Source organism: Aegilops tauschii, chromosome 2 (genome assembly GCF_002575655.3).
Source record: "Aegilops tauschii subsp. strangulata cultivar AL8/78 chromosome 2, Aet v6.0, whole genome shotgun sequence".
NCBI lineage: Eukaryota > Viridiplantae > Streptophyta > Magnoliopsida > Poales > Poaceae > Aegilops > Aegilops tauschii.
Window position 1 is genome coordinate 637,048,588 of NC_053036.3, and position 20,940 is coordinate 637,069,527.

The 20,940-nt window shown below is 40.3% G+C and overlaps 1 protein-coding gene and 1 pseudogene across 1 annotated transcript; one reads left to right on the forward strand and one right to left on the reverse strand.

The window, feature by feature from the left end:
* The first annotated feature begins 928 nt into the window (after positions 1 to 928).
* On the forward strand, positions 929 to 17,749 carry LOC109748774 (putative callose synthase 6). The gene is made up of 42 exons (XM_020307795.4): positions 929 to 2,236; positions 2,690 to 2,790; positions 3,397 to 3,506; positions 3,617 to 3,704; positions 3,818 to 3,931; positions 4,024 to 4,164; positions 4,282 to 4,386; positions 4,530 to 4,621; positions 4,697 to 4,820; positions 5,743 to 5,874; positions 5,960 to 6,036; positions 6,132 to 6,222; positions 7,559 to 7,681; positions 7,757 to 7,874; positions 8,062 to 8,393; positions 8,477 to 8,529; positions 8,619 to 8,679; positions 9,322 to 9,403; positions 9,489 to 9,538; positions 9,616 to 9,702; positions 9,790 to 9,894; positions 10,004 to 10,095; positions 10,210 to 10,291; positions 10,376 to 10,536; positions 10,633 to 10,759; positions 10,858 to 10,964; positions 11,041 to 11,125; positions 11,224 to 11,375; positions 11,589 to 11,698; positions 11,779 to 12,012; positions 12,089 to 12,148; positions 12,273 to 12,459; positions 12,534 to 12,651; positions 12,942 to 13,064; positions 13,665 to 13,783; positions 13,863 to 13,946; positions 14,936 to 15,048; positions 15,126 to 15,355; positions 15,818 to 16,621; positions 16,737 to 16,787; positions 16,884 to 17,069; positions 17,312 to 17,749. The coding sequence occupies exons 1-42, from the start codon at positions 2,014 to 2,016 to the stop codon at positions 17,549 to 17,551; spliced, it is 5,874 nt and encodes a 1,957-aa protein (XP_020163384.1). The 5' UTR covers positions 929 to 2,013; the 3' UTR covers positions 17,552 to 17,749.
* On the reverse strand, positions 2,790 to 19,462 carry LOC109748789 (E3 ubiquitin-protein ligase AIRP2-like; annotated as a pseudogene).
* Between the last annotated feature and the right edge of the window lie 1,478 nt (positions 19,463 to 20,940).

Consider the following 20,940-nt stretch of genomic DNA (forward strand, 5'->3'; position numbering starts at 1 on the left):
ATAGTAAGATCCCAAATGCACATCTCCATGTTGTTTACCTTTGTTTAACCATGTTTATGTTTCTAAAAAACATGTTTATAAGTAATCAAGTACTTCATTAATTATTAACTAATCACCCAAGACTCAAGTTTATAGAATTCTTTTGATTTGTAGTAGTAGTACTCCCTCAGTAAACTTTTATAAGAGCGTTTAGACCACTACTGATCTAAACGCTCTTATAAATGTTTACAGAGGGAGTACTTTGTCTTAACATACATCTCCATTGTATTTCTAGAATTATTATATAATTCAAAGTTTCCAAAACCCCGTGAACCAAAAAAAAGGACCACATGTGATCTGTACACAAACAATGTAGCCTTACTTAGCGGTTGTTTGGATAGTGAGTAATAGTAACATGTAATTTGTTTCAAGTTTTTTCTTTGGAGAAACCAATTTTGCAAATAAACCTTTTACTAATGTGTTTATAGAAAATAATGTTTGGACTAACACGCTGGTGTACATAGAAAAGTCATCATCCTACAAAGAAGTAAGAAGGTTGTGCAGGACAAAATAAATGATTTTATATAAAAATTGACTAGTATTCGGTTTTTTTTCTTTCAAAACAATTGTTTATGGGTTTTATGAGAAGCCTTTTTAGATATCCTTGAGTTAATTAGGAAAAATCAAATAAAAGAGTTATACGCTGCTAAATAGGCCCAACCAAAGCTGGTTCTCTAAGGGCACGCCAAATACGCAACGCATGATCGATTTCCTGGAAAACCCTATTTGACGCTCTCTGCGTCAAAGGGTCGGCCAAACGCACAGGCGCGTGATTAACTGGACCAGCCCATCTTCCACTATAAATATAGCTGGCAGTTCCGGTTTTGGGAACCTTCCAGAAGATTCCTAGCTGGTTTTTATCGGTTTTGGAAACCTTCTAGGACATTCCTAAACCGAGTTATTTTCTTTTTCTTTTACCGTTTCTTTTTCTGTTGTTTCTGTTTCTTTTTCCTTTTCTTCTTTTTTGTTTCTTTTAATTGTACTCCCTCCGTAAAGAAATATAAGAGCGTTTAGATCACTAAAGTTTGCGATTTCAAAAAAAAATTCTCATTTTACGAAAAATGTTTAATTTTTTGTTCACGTATGCAAATAATCTTTGGGATTTTTCCAATTGTTCACAGATTCAAAATTTTGTTCTGCATTTCATAACTTGTACCCATTAAAAAATTTCTCCAATTACAAAAACATTTGCCTTTCAAAAAATGATCTAGAATTCCAAAAATCATCCGCGTTTTACAGGAAAGGTTTTGAAAATTTGAAAAATGGTTGTGTTGCAGAAAATTACAGTGGCACACCAGATAGCTAAATTCAGCTTTGGTAATATGCCGGGTGATTTTTTTTTGTAATAGCTTTTCGCCCTGCATGGCTTATGTTGTAAGGAACAATTGTATTAAACATTTTTTTCTTGATTAATATATGAGGGGTGTTTCAGAAAAATAAATACGAGCCGTAACAAAATGAAGCACCAACTTTAGAAGCACTATATCGGATGGTGCATTAACACGGATCGATGAGTTATTCCGTGACAACGCGCGAGCATTTAGCTAGCTGGCGTGTAGCAGGAGCACAAGACCACCAATTAAATTAAAGGAGGGGAGGGGAGGGGAGAAAGGCAGGAGCAGGCCCCACCAGTCAGCCAGCGCGCCGTGAGTACCTTGCAGTTGAATTCCTTGCTTGCCTGGGCGGCCATCCCATTCCCTCCCAACAGAACAAGGAAGCTGCCCGCCCCAAAGCCAAAGCGAAAAAGCCAACTCCGCAGTCCACACTCATACACACACACACACACACACACACACACACACACACACACTCGGTTCCCTCCCTCGAGAAGAAGAAGAAGAAAAGGACGATGCCTTGCCTCCCTCGGCTCCCTTGCCTTGCCTTCTTCCTCACCCCCACCACCACCACCACCTGCACCTGACCACCGCCACCCTCGCTCGGTAGCTGCGCATTCTCTCTGCTCGACCACAGTGCATGTCCATGGCGTCGGGCGGCGGCGGCGCCGGGCCGTCTCGGCCGCAGCGGCAGCTGTCGATGGGGCCGCGGAACCTGTCGCGGGCGATCACCATGCGGACGGAGGGCTTCTCCGGCGAGGAGGAGGAGAGCGAGCTGGTGCCGTCCTCCCTGGCGCCCATCGTCCCCATCCTCCGCGCCGCCAACGCCATCGAGGACGAGAACCCGCGCGTCGCATACCTCTGTCAGTATACTACCATCGATTATTATTACTCTGCACTTGCATACTCTGCTCCCAACTAGTGCTCCAAACAAGATGATCCTTTCGTTATCAATTTTATTATGGCAACCATACATCTTTTTTTCCTTTTCTTTTTTGGTCCAAGATGAAGTTTATCCAGGATAACTTTTTATCATGTCAACCATACAAGTTATAACACCAACTATAGGAAAACCACCCTTGAAAAAACCATAGGAAAATCCAAAAAGAAAAAAAGATGAACTATAATAAGCGTTGCATAAATTTTGCCTAAGTAAACCGGCCATGTCTGTCATGTAAAAAACTTAATTTAGTTGAGCATATGTGGTTGCCTCACTCTCACGCTAGCACTAAACTCTGTTCATGTAGCTCATTGCTCCTCTGTTTTTGTTTTGTTCTCCACCTGACTAACTGACTTGTTGAGTTATGTTACACAAGGCCGGTTCACCGCATTCGAGAAGGTGCACAAGATGGATCCGAACTCGAGCGGGCGCGGAGTTCGGCAGTTCAAAACCTATCTGCTGCACAGGCTGGAAAAGGTATGTATAACCAAATTACTTGCTGCAAAAGCAGAGGATTAATCATCTCTGGGTGTCATGGTAAATTCGCCTGGCCGGCCAAATAATTTTGTTGAAATGCATCATCTCATATGTGTTTATCTTGATATGCACATAAAGGTCCTGTAGCTGCATCTTTTAGCGGCCGTCGCAACAAAACCCTCCACCTTCTTGTTATATACTAGGAGTATACCAAATTGAAGTACTTTTGGCATGTAAATATTTATGACCACCGGTAGTCCATTAACGCGCGACAATGTCTGAACAACAACAACACCAACGTCGGTCTTGGTTGTATCACAGATGACTCAGAATTACTGGCAATAGCTTGTCTCCATACTCGATCAGATGATGCATGCCTCCACCGACTTGGAATATAGCATGCTGAAACCATTAGCCCATGTTAGTTCACGCGAAATGTTGTCGAGTGAGGTGGAGTCGTCTAATTTCTCTTTCTGAAAAACAAATAATCTGAAACAAAGCGCTTTGATGTATAAACAATTGTAACAATAATGTAAATCTTAATATAGCCATTGTGGATTGTTTGCAGCTCGTCTTGAAACATGTTTGTTGCTTGTTATTTCACAGGATGAAAAGGAGACACACCGCAAGCTTGCGTCGACTGATGCAAGAGAGATTCAGAGGTTCTATGAGCAGTATTGTAAGAAATATCTGGAGGGTTTTCAAGACAGAAAGCCGTAAGCCTGAGCATTGCAGTGCATTGCATTAACAAGTTATTTGTAAAAGTAATTAAATAAAAGTCATCCTTAAGCTATGTTCTCACCTTTTCTGTATGTATGACACGTAGGGACGAGATGGGTCAATACTATCAGACTGCATCAGTCCTATACGACGTGCTAAAAACGGTGTCACCTCCATCTGGGCCTGATGCCAAGGTTCGACACTCAACGACTGCAAATAATTGGGATCATATTATTATTTCAACTTCATGGCTTATTTGCACATCATGAAACGTTATTACAACCTGGAATATGTATATGTTTTGCAGTTTGATGAGTACGCGGAAGGGGTTGAAAAGAAGAAAGCTTCCTTTTCACATTACAACATATTACCCCTTAATATTACTTCCGGTCCCACACAACCTGTAATGGAAATACCTGAGGTCAGGTTATGTAGTATAAATTTCATTTGCATTGACTTCTTTTTATACCACATGTAGCCTGAATGATTATCTTGTGTGTGTGAAAACTGCAGATAAAAGCAGCAGTGGAGCTTCTTCGCTGGACACAGAATCTTCCAATGCCAAGGCCAGATCCGACTAGTGTGCCTCAAGAGATAGAAGGGCCTGTTGTTAATGACTTGCTTGATTGGCTCTGGCAAACATTTGGATTTCAGGTGGAAATTAACTAATACTTGGATTTATGTTCTAGACTCTGTGCTGGGTGGTTAGGCACCAAAGTGTTCTGTTATTTGTTTCAGATTTTCATACTATGTTCTGCTTTATTGTTGTAGAAAGGTAACGTGGAGAATCAAAAGGAACATTTGATTTTGCTGCTTGCTAACATGGATATGAGAGGAATTGATAGCGCCCGCCAGGGTGAAAGACAAATTCACATGGTAACTCATTTTGGTGAACCTCTTTCTGTGAACCTCTTTCTGTCACTTATGCTGGATCAACTCATTTTGGTGAATCAACTGGATTTCTGCTCCTGCTAGTGTCCATATTAAATTGATTCATGACCTTCTAATATGCCTTGCAGATACATCGCAATACAATTGATCGCTTGATGAAGAAAGTTTTTCAAAATTACATTTCATGGTGCCGATATCTGCATTTGGAGTCAAACATCAAGTAAATAATATAACATTTTGTTGCACACATGGTGCTCAAAATTACCCTCGTTAACTTTGAATAACTTTCATGCAGAATTCCACGTGATGAGTCCACACAACAACCAGAACTTCTTTACATAGGGTTGTATTTGCTGATTTGGGGTGAAGCTTCTAATGTTCGCTTTATGCCTGAATGCCTTTGTTATATCTTCCACCATGTAAGTGGTAATTTTATTTTTGCATCTAAGATATCTTCTTTTGATACATGCTCCTCACATGGGAACTTTTTCATCGTACTTTGTTGCAGATTTATTGAAAATCTAGTATGTTCAATTTCTTTTTAAACATGCATAGTGACAGTAATGCTAAGAAGGCAGTAAATGCCAAATATTTTTGTTATAGAGCTATTTCAGCTTTTGAGTGAGTATGGGTGAACTTCACATACCTATTCATGTAGCAGTGATTATATAATCATGTGAAGAAGAAGTGTCTTCTGATAGAATTCCAAGGGTCAACAGTTTCATGATACTGTAGAATCCTGAGAACAACAAATTAACTTCTGACTTCTGAGGAATGCAAATGGATTCTGGTCGGCTATCACTCCCATGAAAAAGAGAGATTAACATGAGTACCGGGAAATGCACGTGATGAGGTTTTGTGAGGAAGATGCTTGTCATGGGCTAATTATTTCAGGCAATATCTATACCAAACAAAGAACAATTTGCTATTGTCTGTTTTTGTAAATTCAGCAGTCTACACATTTTTAGCACATTTCAAGGCCACTAGAAAAGAAAATAAATTTTACCATGTGTAAATGGTGTAATGCATGGAAAACATTACGGATGAGCATAGACTCCAAGAGAACTACGTAACAATGAAGCACGCAAAATAATACTAGATGGCTTGACAAACAATATGTATGTCTTTTTTTGTTTGTTGATGTTTTTACAACATATGTATTATTACTTTGTTATGAATGACACTTTTCAGATATACTTTAGAAAATGAAGCTTTATGCAACACTTATGTCAGAGCTTCACATTTTTCTCACAAACAGATCCCGAGGCTAATGTCCTGGGCATTTCCTAAACATACACAGATTTCTTGACCAATCTTTTTCACCCTATATTCATGATGTAGATGGCAAGGGATTTATATGACATAATATCTGATAGAAGAGAAGGATTTTTTGAACCACCCTTCCAACGAGAGGGGAGTGATGATGCATTTCTACAGCTGGTTATCCAACCCATCTACAATGTTATTTACAATGTATGTACTCGGGTGTCTTGTATAATGTTCCTTGCTAAATGTTGTTTGTTATGCTTACTCATTTAATGTTCATTTGGTGTGAAAGGAAGCTGTAATGGGTAAGCATGGTACTGTCAGCCACTCAAAGTGGAGAAACTATGATGACCTGAATGAATTTTTTTGGTAAGTTACTCTTGATAATTCATCATTGTGCTTTACCTATCAGTAGGATCTAAGAAATCACTTCTTACTAGTCATTGTTTCCTCCACACATTCAGGTCAAAGAAATGCTTCAAACAGCTTGGGTGGCCAATGAATCAAGCCTCTGACTTTTTCACGAGTCCTACGAAAACTAATAATAATATCAAGGTATTGTGTATTGACTAATCCTTTGCATATCTTTTGTGCAACATATACTATTTATTATCATACTCAATTCTTTGAACTTCTTAGGATTTGTGATAAATTATTAGGGATTTAACGAATTCATGATAAACTCTTTGTTTAATTTCCTAGAAATGTGAAAAATTATTTACTTACATGGTTTTAATTAGGTTCCTCAAAGCTTCTGTTGAATTGTAATCGTTTATAATGAAAAAAAACACTTCATTTTGGTCTTAGATTTGTGATACGCCTGGGAACTGGGTAGTTTGTGGCTCCTCAAAGCCTCAAACTGCTCCAGGGGCAAACAAAAGTAAACGTGAAAGGATGATACGTACAAAAACATTAGCGAAAAATGGAATATAAGGAAACACACAAAAAAAATATTGTTCCAAAGTATTAGCAACGAAATGAATACAAGGAAGTGAAATTGCTAATTGTAGACATAAACTCGCCGTGCATGGTGAGGAAGAGGGCAGGGATACAAAAAACAGTGGTAATGCGGTTGATTATATAAGATTCTGATGATTTTGAAAAATGATTGTACTCTATTTTTATATCATCTTTCAATTCATTGGGGAGATGTAAGCCAAATGTAGCATGCAATATACCTACTCAGGATGTGGGAATTTAGTAAAATGGTGGGAAAGAACTGAGAGTTGTCCAAAGAAAATGAACAAAATGGAAAGCATGTTCAAAACATCACATGATGTGGATTGGATAAGTTAGTAGTGGGAGAGGGGAGATGTAGGCATGTAGCTGCACAACCTTGGGGTTTGGGCGGTGCCCTAATGGCGACAGAGGTAGAAATAGGGATTGTGGAGATGATCAGACTGATTCCGGTTTCTGTTTATCTCTTGAGGAACCAAAAGGGGTAAACCTTGCACTTTTCAATCACCTCATCCTTTGCATAGGAGCCAACCCTATTAAATTGATCCAACAAACTCAGTATAAGCGAATCAATCTAAACAACTTATTTGCCGTGAGAGGAAAGCAATTGCCAACTTGGGATAAATTTCTACGACAGTAAGCCTTGGGCTCACCTGCACCCTTCTGGGTTTGAGGTGCTGCAACCGCACCCCCCCTTGGGCCTAGGGTGCTGACAGTAATGCTGGCCCCACATGACATATATCCCTTTTTTCAACGAACATACATGAAATCTAGATGTCCAGTGAGACATGTATGCAGTTGCATTCAACATGTAATCTTAATTTCCGATGGGACATGTATGCATTTGCATTCGATAGTTCATATGTGTTTTTCTGAAAGAAATCTAAGTACATTTGATAGCATAGAACTAACTTTAGATGTATGCCATATGAAGCAACGTGGTCATTCGATCAGCAGGAGGAGGATGTCCAAAACAAATTTTGTTGAAGTTCGTACATTTTTGCATCTCTTCAGAAGTTTTGATCGGATGTGGGCTTTTTTCATATTAGCTTTCCAGGTATGGGCTTCATCATTGAATTAAAACATGTCATGTTTATTTATTTGCCATATCATGTTTTCTTCTTCCTTCTAGGCCATGGTAATTATTGCATGGAGCCCTTCTGGATCACTTTCTGCTATATTCGAACCAACTGTTTTCAGAGATGTTATGACAATATTCATAACAGCTGCATTTCTAAACTTCCTTCAAGGTACAGATGCAATTTTAGTCTCAGGAACTTCAAGAATCTCGGAACCTTGCGTAGTTGTTTTATTTCAATTTCAAGCAGTCCTTGCTTAATTTCCTTTTGGCTTCTGATAGAATTCGAAATTCCTCTGGCTTCTAATTTTTATCCAGATGCTGCATAGTTTATAAACTAATCTCTTAAACTTTTTCAGCAACACTTGAGATAGTTCTTAACTGGAAGGCTTGGAGGAGCCTAGTTTGCTCACAGATGATACGGCATGTTCTGAAATTTGTTGTAGCGATTGGCTGGTTGATAATTCTTCCAGTGACGTACACAAGTTCTATTCAAAATCCCACAGGCCTTATCAAGTTCTTCAGCAACTGGATCGGCAATTTCCAGAGTCAATCAATTTATAATGTTGCAGTTGCTCTTTACATGTTGCCGAACATTTTCAGTGCCTTGTTTTTCATATTTCTACCAATTCGAAGGAAACTGGAGCGTTCAAATGCTCACATTGTTAGATTTCTTTTGTGGTGGACGCAGGTATATTTGATTAGATCTATCTACTTGACTTCTTAGTCAAATTGATTGTAGTGCTCGGTTCTGACATGTTTTTTACTAATCAGCCAAAATTATATGTTGCCCGAGGCATGTATGAGGACACATGTTCACTTCTTAAGTAACTCTCTCTCCCTCTCCCTCTCCCTCCCCCTCCCTCTCCCTCTTACCACCTTTGCCTAAAACTAAACACTTTTCTTCATAAAATAGGTACACAACATTCTGGATTCTATTGCTTATATGCAAGCTCGCCTTCAGTTATTATGTTGAGGTTGGTATAATCTAGCCACTATAATAACATTTTAACTAGTTCCAGTATCACATTGGATTTATGATTGTTTGCTAAGCAAATTTATGATGTAATGGCTAGTATTTGCTCAAAATAATCCAGCAGTTTTTAGTTTGTTTTGCACTTTACTCAAATTTGTGTTCCATCCGTTTCAAAACAGATGTCCTCTTATAGAAAGTCAGCAGTCACCACTTTTTATCTTTGAACACTAACTAACTAAAAAACTCAGATTGGTTAGATAGAAATTGGTCCGTTGGATATTCAATTAAAAATCATTTCCCATGCTACTCCCGCTCCCACTGCGGTGGGGTAGGGGGGGTGTTAGACGTCATAGTGCATGGGACATGCACGGACATCTCCTACAGTCGGCAACAAGGATGCTAACCAACTTGATTAATGTATCATGATTCATATATATTGTAATCTTTGGCTTTTGGCATATGTTGCCCTCCTCCGTGTTCTATATATACCCATGTTGGGCCGTATCAATTAAGTGCAAATCCTAAACGCCTTCAGTTGCTTATTTCTTTCTTGTCCCCCAGTGACCTTGATTTTTTTCCCTTAAGCAGCTTCAAATACTGAAAGTGTACTGACATTATTTTGTGTTGTGATCACTGTTGGCAGATTTCTCCTCTAGTTGGACCTACCAAGACAATTATGTTTTTGGGACGGGGGAGATACATCTGGCACGAGTTCTTTCCATACTGTAAGATTATGTTGTAGTGGTGCTTTATCAAATGTAATTCATTACATAAGGTTTCAAACACTGATAGGATGCTACTTTTTCACAGTGCAGCATAATTTAGGTGTTGTTTTTACTATATGGGCACCAGTTGTCATGGTATGTATCAATTCATGTGTTGTGTGTGTGGGAAAGGGGGGTAAATACCAGGCTGATAATTTAAAATTTTCCTATAGGTATACTTCATGGATACGCAAATATGGTATGCTATTTTTTCCACAGTATGTGGCGGAGTAAATGGTGCCTTCAGCCGCTTGGGAGAGGTTCGTACCATGTCTATTTTTACCCTAGGGAGTGTTGATGTTTTAGCTACTGCTAGTAAAGCTTGCAGAATGTTTACCTTCCTGCAGATCCGAACCCTTGGGATGTTAAGATCAAGATTCGAGGCAATCCCAAAAGCTTTTGGTAAAAATCTTGTGCCTACACATCGTGGTGAACCAAAGAGACATGAGCAGGTCCAAATTTTCTGAACTTTGTCAGAAATCGTTTTTCCACATTCTTTTTGGCTGACACAGTAGCTGATTAATTGTCTCGTCTAATATTTGTGTAAAATCTTTTCACCAGGATGACCGGACTTCACTTATGGAAAAGAAGTTCTCTTACATATGGAATGCATTCATCAGCTCTTTGCGAGAGGAAGACTTAATAAGCAATAGGTTTGTTGTTGCTGTTAGTGTTTCCTTTTTGTTAACATGCTTTTGATGTTGATGTTGGTCTCTCTTTTCTTTTTGTTAACATGCTTCTAAAATTGTTTTGCATTTGCTTCTAAGCGAGAGAGATTTATTGGTTGTTCCATCATCTGTGGGTGACACTAGCGTTACTCAGTGGCCTCCTTTCCTTCTCGCTAGCAAGGTACGCTCATTTAATTATTCACTTGTTTACCACTCAGATTTTCTCTGAGGTAATACTGTAATGCTCATGACTATGATGTCTTAGATTCCAATGGCACTTGATATCGCAAAGAGTGTCAAGAAAAGGGATGAAGAACTACTAAGGAGGATAAAACAGGATCCATACACCTATTATGCCGTAATAGAGTGTTACGAGACATTGTTAGATATTCTGTACAGCCTTATAGCAGAAACAAGTGATATGAAGTAAGGCATAACATGTTTCTTCTAAAAAAACTAATTTAGTATGTGCTTATGTCGCTAACTTGATTGATTTACTATTCCATTATTTCATGGATACAGAGTTGTTGATCGAATACGTGAGAGTCTTGAAGAGAGCATACATAACCAGTCACTTGTGAGAGATTTCCGATTGGATGAACTTCATCTGCTAAGCGATAAATTCAATAAGCTGCTAAGTCTACTATTGGTACTGATAAGTAACGTTCTTTTGATTTCTTAGCAAGATATATTTTTCATACAATATTTCCATTTCAACACTACAAAAACTGTTCAATCGATTTACAGGAAATTGAGCAAGAGGGGAATGACACAGCAAAAATGACACAGATTGCCAATCTATTACAAGATACAATGGAAATCATCACACAAGATATCATGAAGAACGGACAAGGGTAAGATCTATGCTGATTACCGAAATGTGCACCTTAAGGAATAAGTTTTGACAACCAACTTTCTTGCAAATCCCAGTATTTTGAAGGATGAGAACAGAGAGAGTCAACTGTTTGCAAATATAAATCTGGAATCAATAAAGGATGAAGCTTGGAGGGAAAAGGTCATTTATCATTTTAGCAACTTATTTCAATAGCAGTCATTTCTAGAAGTTTACAAATAGTAGTGTCCTCATTATCTATTGGAATTCTGTGTTAACAGTGTGTTAGGCTTCGATTGTTGCTGACAACTAAAGAATCTGCAATTTATGTACCAATAAACTTGGAAGCTCGGCGCAGGATGACATTCTTTGCAAACTCACTATTTATGAAGATGCCAAGGGCTCCACAGGTCAGCAGCATGATGTCCTTCAGGTAAGAGACCCAACTTGCTAGCCCTCTACCTTATTCTTTCACCAATCCTTTTTTGTTTCTTGGCACGTAGTTAATTCCCTTTTGAACTGTTAGGTGAACTCACCTATAGATTTCTCTGTTAGTTTTGTTTCTTCTGACGCTTTGATCGTACTGCTCTACGATTATTTTTTGCTGGAGAATATCCAATTAACAGCATCTCTGTTTTCACATCAGTGTTCTAACTCCATACTTCAAAGAGGAGGTGCTCTTTTCGGCAGAAGATCTTCATAAAAAAAATGAGGATGGGATATCCATCCTTTTCTATTTGCAGAAAATATATCCAGGTCATTTATCTCACAGTTGTGTATGTTGATTGTCTTCTGCTGTCAGTAAATGCTCACAATGAACTATTGCATGCTAACAGATGAATGGAAGAATTTTTTTGAGCGCATAAGACCTAAGGATGAGGAGTCCCGTAAATCAATGATGGATGAGATCTCACGCTGGGCATCTTATAGGGGACAAACCGCCAAAACTGGCAAAGTCACTAACTCTACTGAGCGTCCAAAACTAGACCCAAAGGATGAGTTCCTTAAAGCAAGGATGGAAGATATCTCACTCTGGGCATCTTATAGGGGACAAACACTCACCAGAACTGGTAAAGTCACTAACTCTCTTGTGTTGAATGAACGAACATCTATCTTGTTATCTAACTCTCTGTTTTATTGTGCTAGTGAGAGGAATGATGTACTACAGGAGGGCGCTTGAGATTCAATGTATTCAAGATAAAAATGGTATTGGTTAGATTAACTTTTTTTTCTCCATGATTTATTTTTCATTTTTTCCAAATATGCCCATGATTTTCGTTCCATTCTTTGCAAATCTGCATATGTGTTTGAGTCCATTAGTATGTTGCAGCTAAACTGGATCACCAGAGAACAAATTCATCCTATCAAGATGGTGAGTCCGTTGCAGATATGGACCTGGCCATTGCTGATATCAAATTCACCTATGTTGTCTCTTGTCAAGTCTATGGCATGCAAAAAGTATCCAAGGATGCCAAAGAGAAAGCTCGCTATCTGAACATCCTTAACCTCATGATGATGTACAAAATCCAACGCATTCATTTCTCTCAAATATTAAGGTTACTACAATCCATCTGATATTTAAAATGCACAGGTACCCGTCATTGCGGATTGCTTATATTGACGAGGTAGAAGCTCCGAATAAAGATGGAATGACAGAGAAGACTTATTATTCTGTTCTTGTCAAAGGAGTGGGTGACAAGTATGATGAGGTACTTGCTGAATATAAAGATAAATATTTTTCACTTAACATTATTTGCACAAAATCTTCACCGCCTTTTTTTCTAATTAAAGGTAGAATACTTCATTTTTTATGTTCCTTTTCTAGATAATATTTTTAAACAAAAATTACACTTGTATGTGGGTAGTAGTTTCTCATCATATTTTACTCACCGATTGTTGTATACAGTCAGAAACTCATGTAAAGCATCAACTGACCATCTGTTGCATATGCATCTTTATTTCAGTGACATTTTTATAATTTGTGCTAAACTTCATTTAGGAAATTTACCGCATCAAGCTTCCTGGCAAACCCACAAATATTGGAGAGGGAAAACCTGAAAATCAAAATCATGCCATAATATTCACCAGGGGAGAAGCACTCCAGGTCATTGATATGAATCAGGTACAGTTTCCATTTTCACATTGTGCGTTTCAGTTCCATGCGTCAACCAGTTTATCAGCTTTGTTTGTCGAAGAAGGCCCAACCAGGCCAACAATGTAGGCTTATGTGGTCTGCAGCTGTGACTTGGTTCACTCCTATGAGTCCTTGGCATCTTCACTCGGATCCATCAGCCATTTGTGAATTTTGGGGCAAAAACTGGGTACAGCTAACGACACTTGGTCGACATTGTCCAAACACACTAAAACAGTCTCACTATCCAATTGTACTACTGGATCGTGTTCATTTGCTGCCGCACACTCTTCTCTGCCCAAAAACACTAAAAATCATGTTCACATGCAACCATACAGAACAGTATCTTAAATTGTGACATCTAAGTCTTGAGCCCAATGCTGGTTACAATACCAATACCATGCTAGCTGCAAAGAGAAACAACGATAATCTGAATTGTGGCCCAGCTGGTCAATATATGCATGTAGGAGTCATAGGGAAACCATGTGGAGTCAGTTAGAACTAACCTATAGGTCCTAAATTATTGTTACATATTGAACTAATAGGACAATGTTAATAAATTACTGGTAACTATTGCCTTTTTACTTGTAGGATAATTACCTCGAAGAGGCATTTAAAATGAGAAATGTGCTGGAGGAGTTTGAGAGTACCAAATATGGAAAGAGCAAACCCACTATATTAGGTCTCCGGGAGCATATTTTTACTGGAAGGTATATCCATCTGTCCAATTATCTTGTTCATCCATTTATGATATATTTTTCTGCAAGTAACATTTTGTTTTCTATCTAGTGTTTCATCACTTGCTTGGTTTATGTCAAATCAAGAGACCAGCTTTGTTACGATTGGACAGCGAGTTCTGGCAAATCCTCTCAAGTATGTAACATTATTTTCATTTTCGTAGAGAAACTATTAATCCAATGCTTTTTAGTTAGAATGGAAAAAAATTGAGTTGGCTGTCAGTTCCACTATATCGTTTTGGTCAAACCAAGTCCATGACCATGGGAGTATTTGTAATTCACTTCAGATTTATCTTGCGAGGAATTCGTGCCAAAAAAAAAACTTCCTTTACATACTTCAAGTCTTAGACATTAATAAAGTATATTAAATTATGTACATGCTTAATGCTTTACACTAAATTCCTAATCTGTCAAATATAGTTGTAGTCTAGTAAGAATAGTATAATGTGCTACAAAGAAGGCAAGAACTTTGGATTTGTCTTTAAGGAGAACGTAAGTCTGATATAAAGAGTTAAAGCATTGCTACTTATGGTTAGACAAAAGAGAAGAGCTAACTGTGATTTGTATCCTCTTAAGGCCATAACAATTCAAGTTCCAGGCACTTTGTAGCTAAAATGTACTTTTGCTCTAACCACGACTTGCAACTTTGCTGAAATTTATAATAAAACCATGTTTTCATTAAGTGACACTTGTATGTGGCCAGGGATACTCTAGAATCTTGATTTACTTGTAGTTGCTAAGATGGTCCGCCTAGTCCTGACAATTTGCTGGGAAGCCTGGTAATCTTGATTTACTTGCTGTGATCTCGTCAACTTATGTCAACTAGACTATTATGAATTCAGGGAATATGAAGGTTTAGTGAGTGGGAAAAGAAAGAAATTTAAGATCGTTTGAAAATTGTTGCACAAATATGTCAGACCATGTTGGACAATCGTACTATGTACAAAGGCAACTAACAGTATTACGAGATGAAAGCAAGGATCACTAAACTTTTTGTCATATTGTTAAATAGTTTTGTTCAATCCTTTCTCATGTTTGTATGTTTATTTATGTATGCAAGATGCACATTTTCTTTTGATCATGAGGCTTTGTGTCCCTCTAACTCATTGTGATGTACCACTGCAGGGTTCGGTTCCATTATGGCCATCCTGATATTTTTGATAGACTCTTCCATATTACTAGGGGTGGCATAAGTAAAGCTTCCAAGACTATAAATTTAAGTGAAGATATATTTTCAGGTAAGTCTACATCTCTTGCGAACATTTTACAGTTATCCTTTACTGAAAATGCATTTACTGAATTTAATGTTTCTTAGGTTTTAATTCAACAATGAGAGGAGGAAATATCACACATCATGAGTACATGCAAGTTGGTAAAGGACGTGATGTGGGAATGAATCAAATTTCAAGCTTTGAAGCTAAGGTTGCCAATGGCAATGGTGAACAAACATTGAGTCGTGACATCTATCGTCTTGGACGCAGATTTGACTTCTACAGAATGCTATCTTTCTACTTCACTACAGTTGGCTTTTATTTCAGTAGCATGGTAAGAATACATTAACTTAAGATATCAAGGAGGAACATTTTCTCTGAATAATGCCTACGCTATCTCCTTTCTGATGCATTTTTTAGTGGACTGTAGGTAGCTAGGAGAGAACCATGGTGAATATTTATTTAAAATCCAAATTATGAGAGTTATTTATAGATCAAAAAATCCTGTGAAAGAAAACAGGAGAATTAGGTGGAGATGATCGAAGTTCAAGCCATTTATATCATCATGCACCAGTATGTTAAAATGGTTAAGCAGCAATATCATCATTTGAATGAAAATCAACAATGTTTGGCATCATTAATACGATTTCCTTAAAATGGTCACTCTCAGGATTTCAGTTATTATCCATGAACTTAACATATAATATAGCCATGGTCTCAACAGGACAACACTTATTATGTGTTCATTCTGCATATATGTATTTTGGGATACTGACTCCATAGTTCCTCCTTTCAGGTTACTGTACTTACAGTCTATGTATTTTTGTATGGGAGGTTATATCTCGTCTTGAGTGGTCTGGAAAAGTCTATTTTGCTGGATCCACGTATTCAGGAGAATATCGAGCCTCTTCAAAATGTGCTCGCTTCACAGTCAGTTTTCCAGCTTGGTTTGCTGCTTGTCCTCCCAATGGTCATGGAAGTGGGCTTAGAGAAGGGATTTCGCACAGCATTAGGAGAGTTCATCATCATGCAGCTTCAGTTGGCCTCTGTGTTCTTCACATTCCAGCTTGGCACCAAAACACACTACTACGGGCGGACAATTCTCCATGGTGGCGCCAAATACATACCTACAGGACGTGGGTTTGTTGTGTACCACGCAAAGTTTGCTGAAAATTATCGCATGTACTCCCGAAGCCACTTTGTTAAAGGACTTGAGCTGTTAATACTTCTGGTTGTATATCTAGCCTATGGAAGGTCGTACCGCACCAGCTCGAGCTTGTACCTATTTGTCACCTTCTCCATATGGTTCATGGTGGCATCTTGGCTGTTTGCACCATTTATCTTCAATCCATCATGCTTTGAGTGGCAGAAGACGGTTGATGACTGGACAGATTGGAGGAAGTGGATGGGTAACCGTGGGGGTATCGGTATGTCTGGGGAACAAAGCTGGGAGGCTTGGTGGAGAAGTGAGCAGGCGCACCTCAGGAAAACCAGCGTTCGTGCTCTCATCTTGGAAATCCTCATGTCTCTTCGTTTCTTGATCTACCAGTATGGTATTGTGTATCATCTCAAAATTGCACGCCACAGCACAAGCATTCTGGTACTTTCTCTACATAACTAAGATGTGCTTTAATCAATTTGTACTAGTTCATTACAGCCTGGTTGCAGTGTATCCTAATGGATGTACTTTTCATTTCCTGTCGATCCACCTCTAGGTGTATGGGTTGTCATGGCTGGTTATGCTGACGGTTCTAGTAGTATTGAAGGTAAGGCTTTGGCATTTCGTTTAATTTTGACCAGTTACCTGCCTCCGATGGATGCATAACATCTGGATCTCGATGTTGTACCTCAATTCTCTTCAGATGGTTTCAATAGGACGGCAGAAATTTGGAACAGATCTTCAGCTTATGTTCCGCATCCTCAAGGGCATTCTCTTTCTTGGCTTTGTCACTGTGATGGCGGTCCTATTTGCTATAGGCGGCCTAACAATTACGGATGTATTGGCTTGTACTCTAGGGTTCCTACCAACTGGTTGGTGTATTCTTCTGGTGAGTAAAACCCTCTATTTATCTACTATTAATTTTGAGCTTTAATTTGTATGTATATGCAACAACAAAAAAGTCTACCTGCTCATGAGCGTGCGAACAAGCACAGAACCAGAAAACAATACTGACTAATTAATTAATTAATTCTCTACTAGTTAATGGATTGAAAAGCTTATTATTGATCAGAAGCAAACTCTAGTAGCATGCATGCATACTTATGTTGAGCCTCCCTTCCTTCTTCGCAGATTGGGCAAGCATGCGCTCCAATGATCGAGAGGACTATGCTGTGGGACTCCATCCAGGAGCTAGGGAGGGCATATGACAACATCATGGGTCTCATCCTCTTCCTTCCCATCGGCTTCTTGTCATGGTTTCCCTTTGTCTCAGAGTTCCAGACACGGTTGCTCTTCAACCAGGCCTTCAGCCGGGGCCTCCAGATCTCAAGGATCCTTGCCGGACAGAAGGACATTGGGGAGTTCGAATGAATGACCAGTTCATCTTTCATTTCCCTCCCTAGCTAGTTTCTCTGAGATGTGATTGACCTTTAAGGAACATATGGATAGTAGGCCATGGTATATATTGACCTCGCTCCCATGTATATTTTGTCATTATGTGCTGCCATGTTACATACTATTTTGTGCACCAGGTCATCTGAATGTGCTCGTGAAGCTAGCCTTGCAGCACCTGTTTACAGCTGAGCTGATGCATCACATTTCACTCCAACTGTCCCTCATTGCCTCTCGACCTACATCCTCTTCTCACATAATCCGTTTCATCAGTCAATTATATGGGGAAGCTACCAAGGTCGTCAGTGCATTTGCGGGGTACATGTATTAAATGCTAAATTCAGTTTTTAAACGATCTTTAGTATTTCTCATGATGTTTTTATTAGATTTTGATTTTGTAGTGTTCAATGATTAACATAAGAAATTTTGAAAGCCAAACTACATATCAATCAATTTGAACCTAGCTAACACGTTGCATCCTTTTGAGTCTTGTGCCGGCTCTGAGGCGACGGGGGCAGGCAGCGCGTGCTCCAGCACGACGGGGTCGGGCGCAGGCTGCTAAGAACCTAACTTATAAGAAGGCGATGCGTTGTAAGAACCAAGGGCAAAGCTGGTAAGCAGGTGCAGAGGTTGCTGCATATTTTCCAAAAATGATGGCCGCGCCAGGTTAATTACTCATGGTGCATTGCCATCTGAATAAAGAGGCTCCGGTGGGCACTGCCGAAGCACTTAATAACCCCAGAATGAAGAACAAACATGTTTGGTCTGGTTGAAGTTGAACTGAACAAACATGGCAGAGAAACAAAAAAAAAACGCGAGGGTCAGGTTCTTGTTCTCACTCACCATAACTCCATGCAGATCCCACACTCTTCTATCTCGGCGTCGGTCTCGGAGACCAGCCTCTTACTACCCTCCCCCTCGCCGTCCCTTCTCCTGTACCTCTCCGACCACACCCCCTCTGCCTCGGGTTGTCGCTGTCACTGGTCCCGTGTTCCAGTTGCACAAGGGAGGGAAATGTCACAGCTGCGGTAGACAGACAGACAATGGGAAATTTTCAGTTCACAGGTCCTAACCGCAAAGGCTGTACTTATTATTCAATATCTGCAGGACGTTTGTTTAGTTACCGTAGAAAGAATTCCTTGGTGCTGACTTTCCTTTCGTGGGTGGACAAATGGTTGTGGTGCCGCCCACATAAACCTGCAGGGACAATGGAAGCAGAGGCAAGATTCGGTAAGAACACAAGCAGAACGAGCACTGTTAACACAATATGTATGGCACGAATTCTGGAAGCGAACCACAGGCACGGAGACAGAAGAGAAGTAGTACCTTGTACTAGATGGGGATCCTGAGGAGGCCGAGCGCGCCAGCGAGGCTGCAGTCGGCCCGCTGCGGGAGGAAGAGGAAGATGTGCGCGGCGGGGCTGTACGAGATGCGCATCTGCGGGCACGCCGCCCCGTCGTAGTCCGGCGAGAAGTCCGACGCCCTGCGGCAGAGCACCGGAGACAGACGGATTCAGTCGGAAACAGCGCACCCTAGACTGAAGAAATTGAGGAAGGGGATTCTCTCGGGGGAGGGGGCGGGTACTGACAGGGTGTTGGCGTGCTGGATGTCGGCCTCCAGCACCTTGAGCGAGTCCCTGAACGACCTCCGCGAGGTGCACGGCGCCGCCGCCGCCATCTCCCCCTCCTGCTCCGCCACCAGAGGCTGACGCCGCCGCCGCCAGAGCCAGGCAGGGCCAAATTAGAACCCCCACCGCGCGCGCGCGCGAACCCTCGACGGCGACGGCGACGGCGACGCCGAAAGTGGAGCCTTGCTCTCCGCTCCGCTCCACTGAAAGCAGGCTGGCCGGCCGCCCCGCCACCTTTTTTTTTTTTTTGAGGCAACTTCTGTTGCTACCAGTAAGCATATGGGCTGGCACGCCAACATAAAGGCCTGGCCGGCCGAATGCCACAGATCGGGGATCGGCCTGGCACGTGCTTTGGGCCGGCCCATTTCGGGGCGGGACTCGCCTGTTTTTTTTCCAACATCGTCTGAGATGGCTTGGGCATATTCATCGCAGGCCTTCAGAAGCTCCAGTGCATAGCGGACGGCTAAAACGTGCGAAGAATGTCAAGAGAGGGTGGGGTAGACCGAATTTAACATGGGAGGAGTCCGTTAAGAGAGACTTGAAGGATTGGAGTATCACCAAAGAACTAGTTATGGACAGAGGTGTGTGAAAGCTTGCTATCCATGTACCAGAGACATGAGTTTGTCGCGAGATCTTATGGGTTTCACCTCTAACCTACCCCAACTTTTTTTTTGCGGGAAACTGTCGATCTATTCATCTTCAATCATGACAATACAACGAATACCATAAATAATAAAAATTACATTCAGATTCATAGACCACCTAGTGACGACTACAAGCACTGAAGCGAGCCGAAGACGCACCGCCGTCATCGCCCCTTCCTCGCCGGAGCCGGGCACAACTTGTTGTAGTAGACAGTCGGGAAGTCGTCGTGCTAAGGTCCCATAGGACCAACGCCCCAGAACAACAACCGCCGTCGATGAAGATAATTTTAAATCGGAAGGATCCAACCTGAAGACACATGAACAAAGACTGGATCCGAGCGGATCCACCAAAGACAACCACAGACAAAATCTTGCGAGATCCGCCGAAGACACACCTCCACACGCCCTCCGACGATGCTAGACACACCATTGGGACGGGGGCTAGGCGGGGAGAACCTTATTCCATCTTCAAGAAGCCGCCACCGTCTCGTCTTCTTGAGCCGGACACAAACCCTAACAAAACTTGAAGAAGCACCTGAAAACGGAGCCCTCCCGACGGTAAGGGTCGAGATCCACCGCGCACACATGGCCCTAAGGCCACAGGAGACTAGCCTACCCCAACTTGTTTGGGACTAAAGGCTTTGTTGTTGTTGTTGTTATATGTTTTTTTTCTTCTTTATTAGACATCCAGGATTTCAATAATAGCTCTGATTTTCAAAATAATGTTTGAAATTACAAAAGAAATCCTAGATTTTGAAAAATGTTCTTGGATTGCAAAAGCATTATTGGATTTCAAAAATATCTTGAACCTCAAAAAGTTCACAAATTTTAAAAATGTTCTCAGATTACAAAAATTGTTCATGAATTTGAAATTCCTTCCGGTATTTCAAAAATGTTCGAGGTCTCCAAAAATGCTCACAAATTTAAAAATCTTAATGATATGAAAATAAATCATTATTTCAAAAAGACTTCAGGAATTTATAAAATGTTCATGATACTAAAAATATTCGTGTATTTGTACAAATGTTCATGGTTTCAAAAAATGTTTGCGAATTTGTAAAAAAATGAATTAAAAAATGTCCATGAATCTGTGAAAA

Excerpts from the sequence above, each read along its gene's own strand:
- LOC109748774 (XM_020307795.4), top strand. The coding sequence starts at position 2,014 with ATGTCCATGGCGTCGGGCGGCGGCGGCGCCGGGCCGTCTCGGCCGCAG. Across the intron at positions 9,895-10,003 it reads AACCAAAGAGACATGAGCAG|GATGACCGGACTTCACTTAT; the intron begins GTCCAAATTTTC and ends TCTTTTCACCAG. Across the intron at positions 17,070-17,311 it reads CTGGTTGGTGTATTCTTCTG|ATTGGGCAAGCATGCGCTCC; the intron begins GTGAGTAAAACC and ends CCTTCTTCGCAG.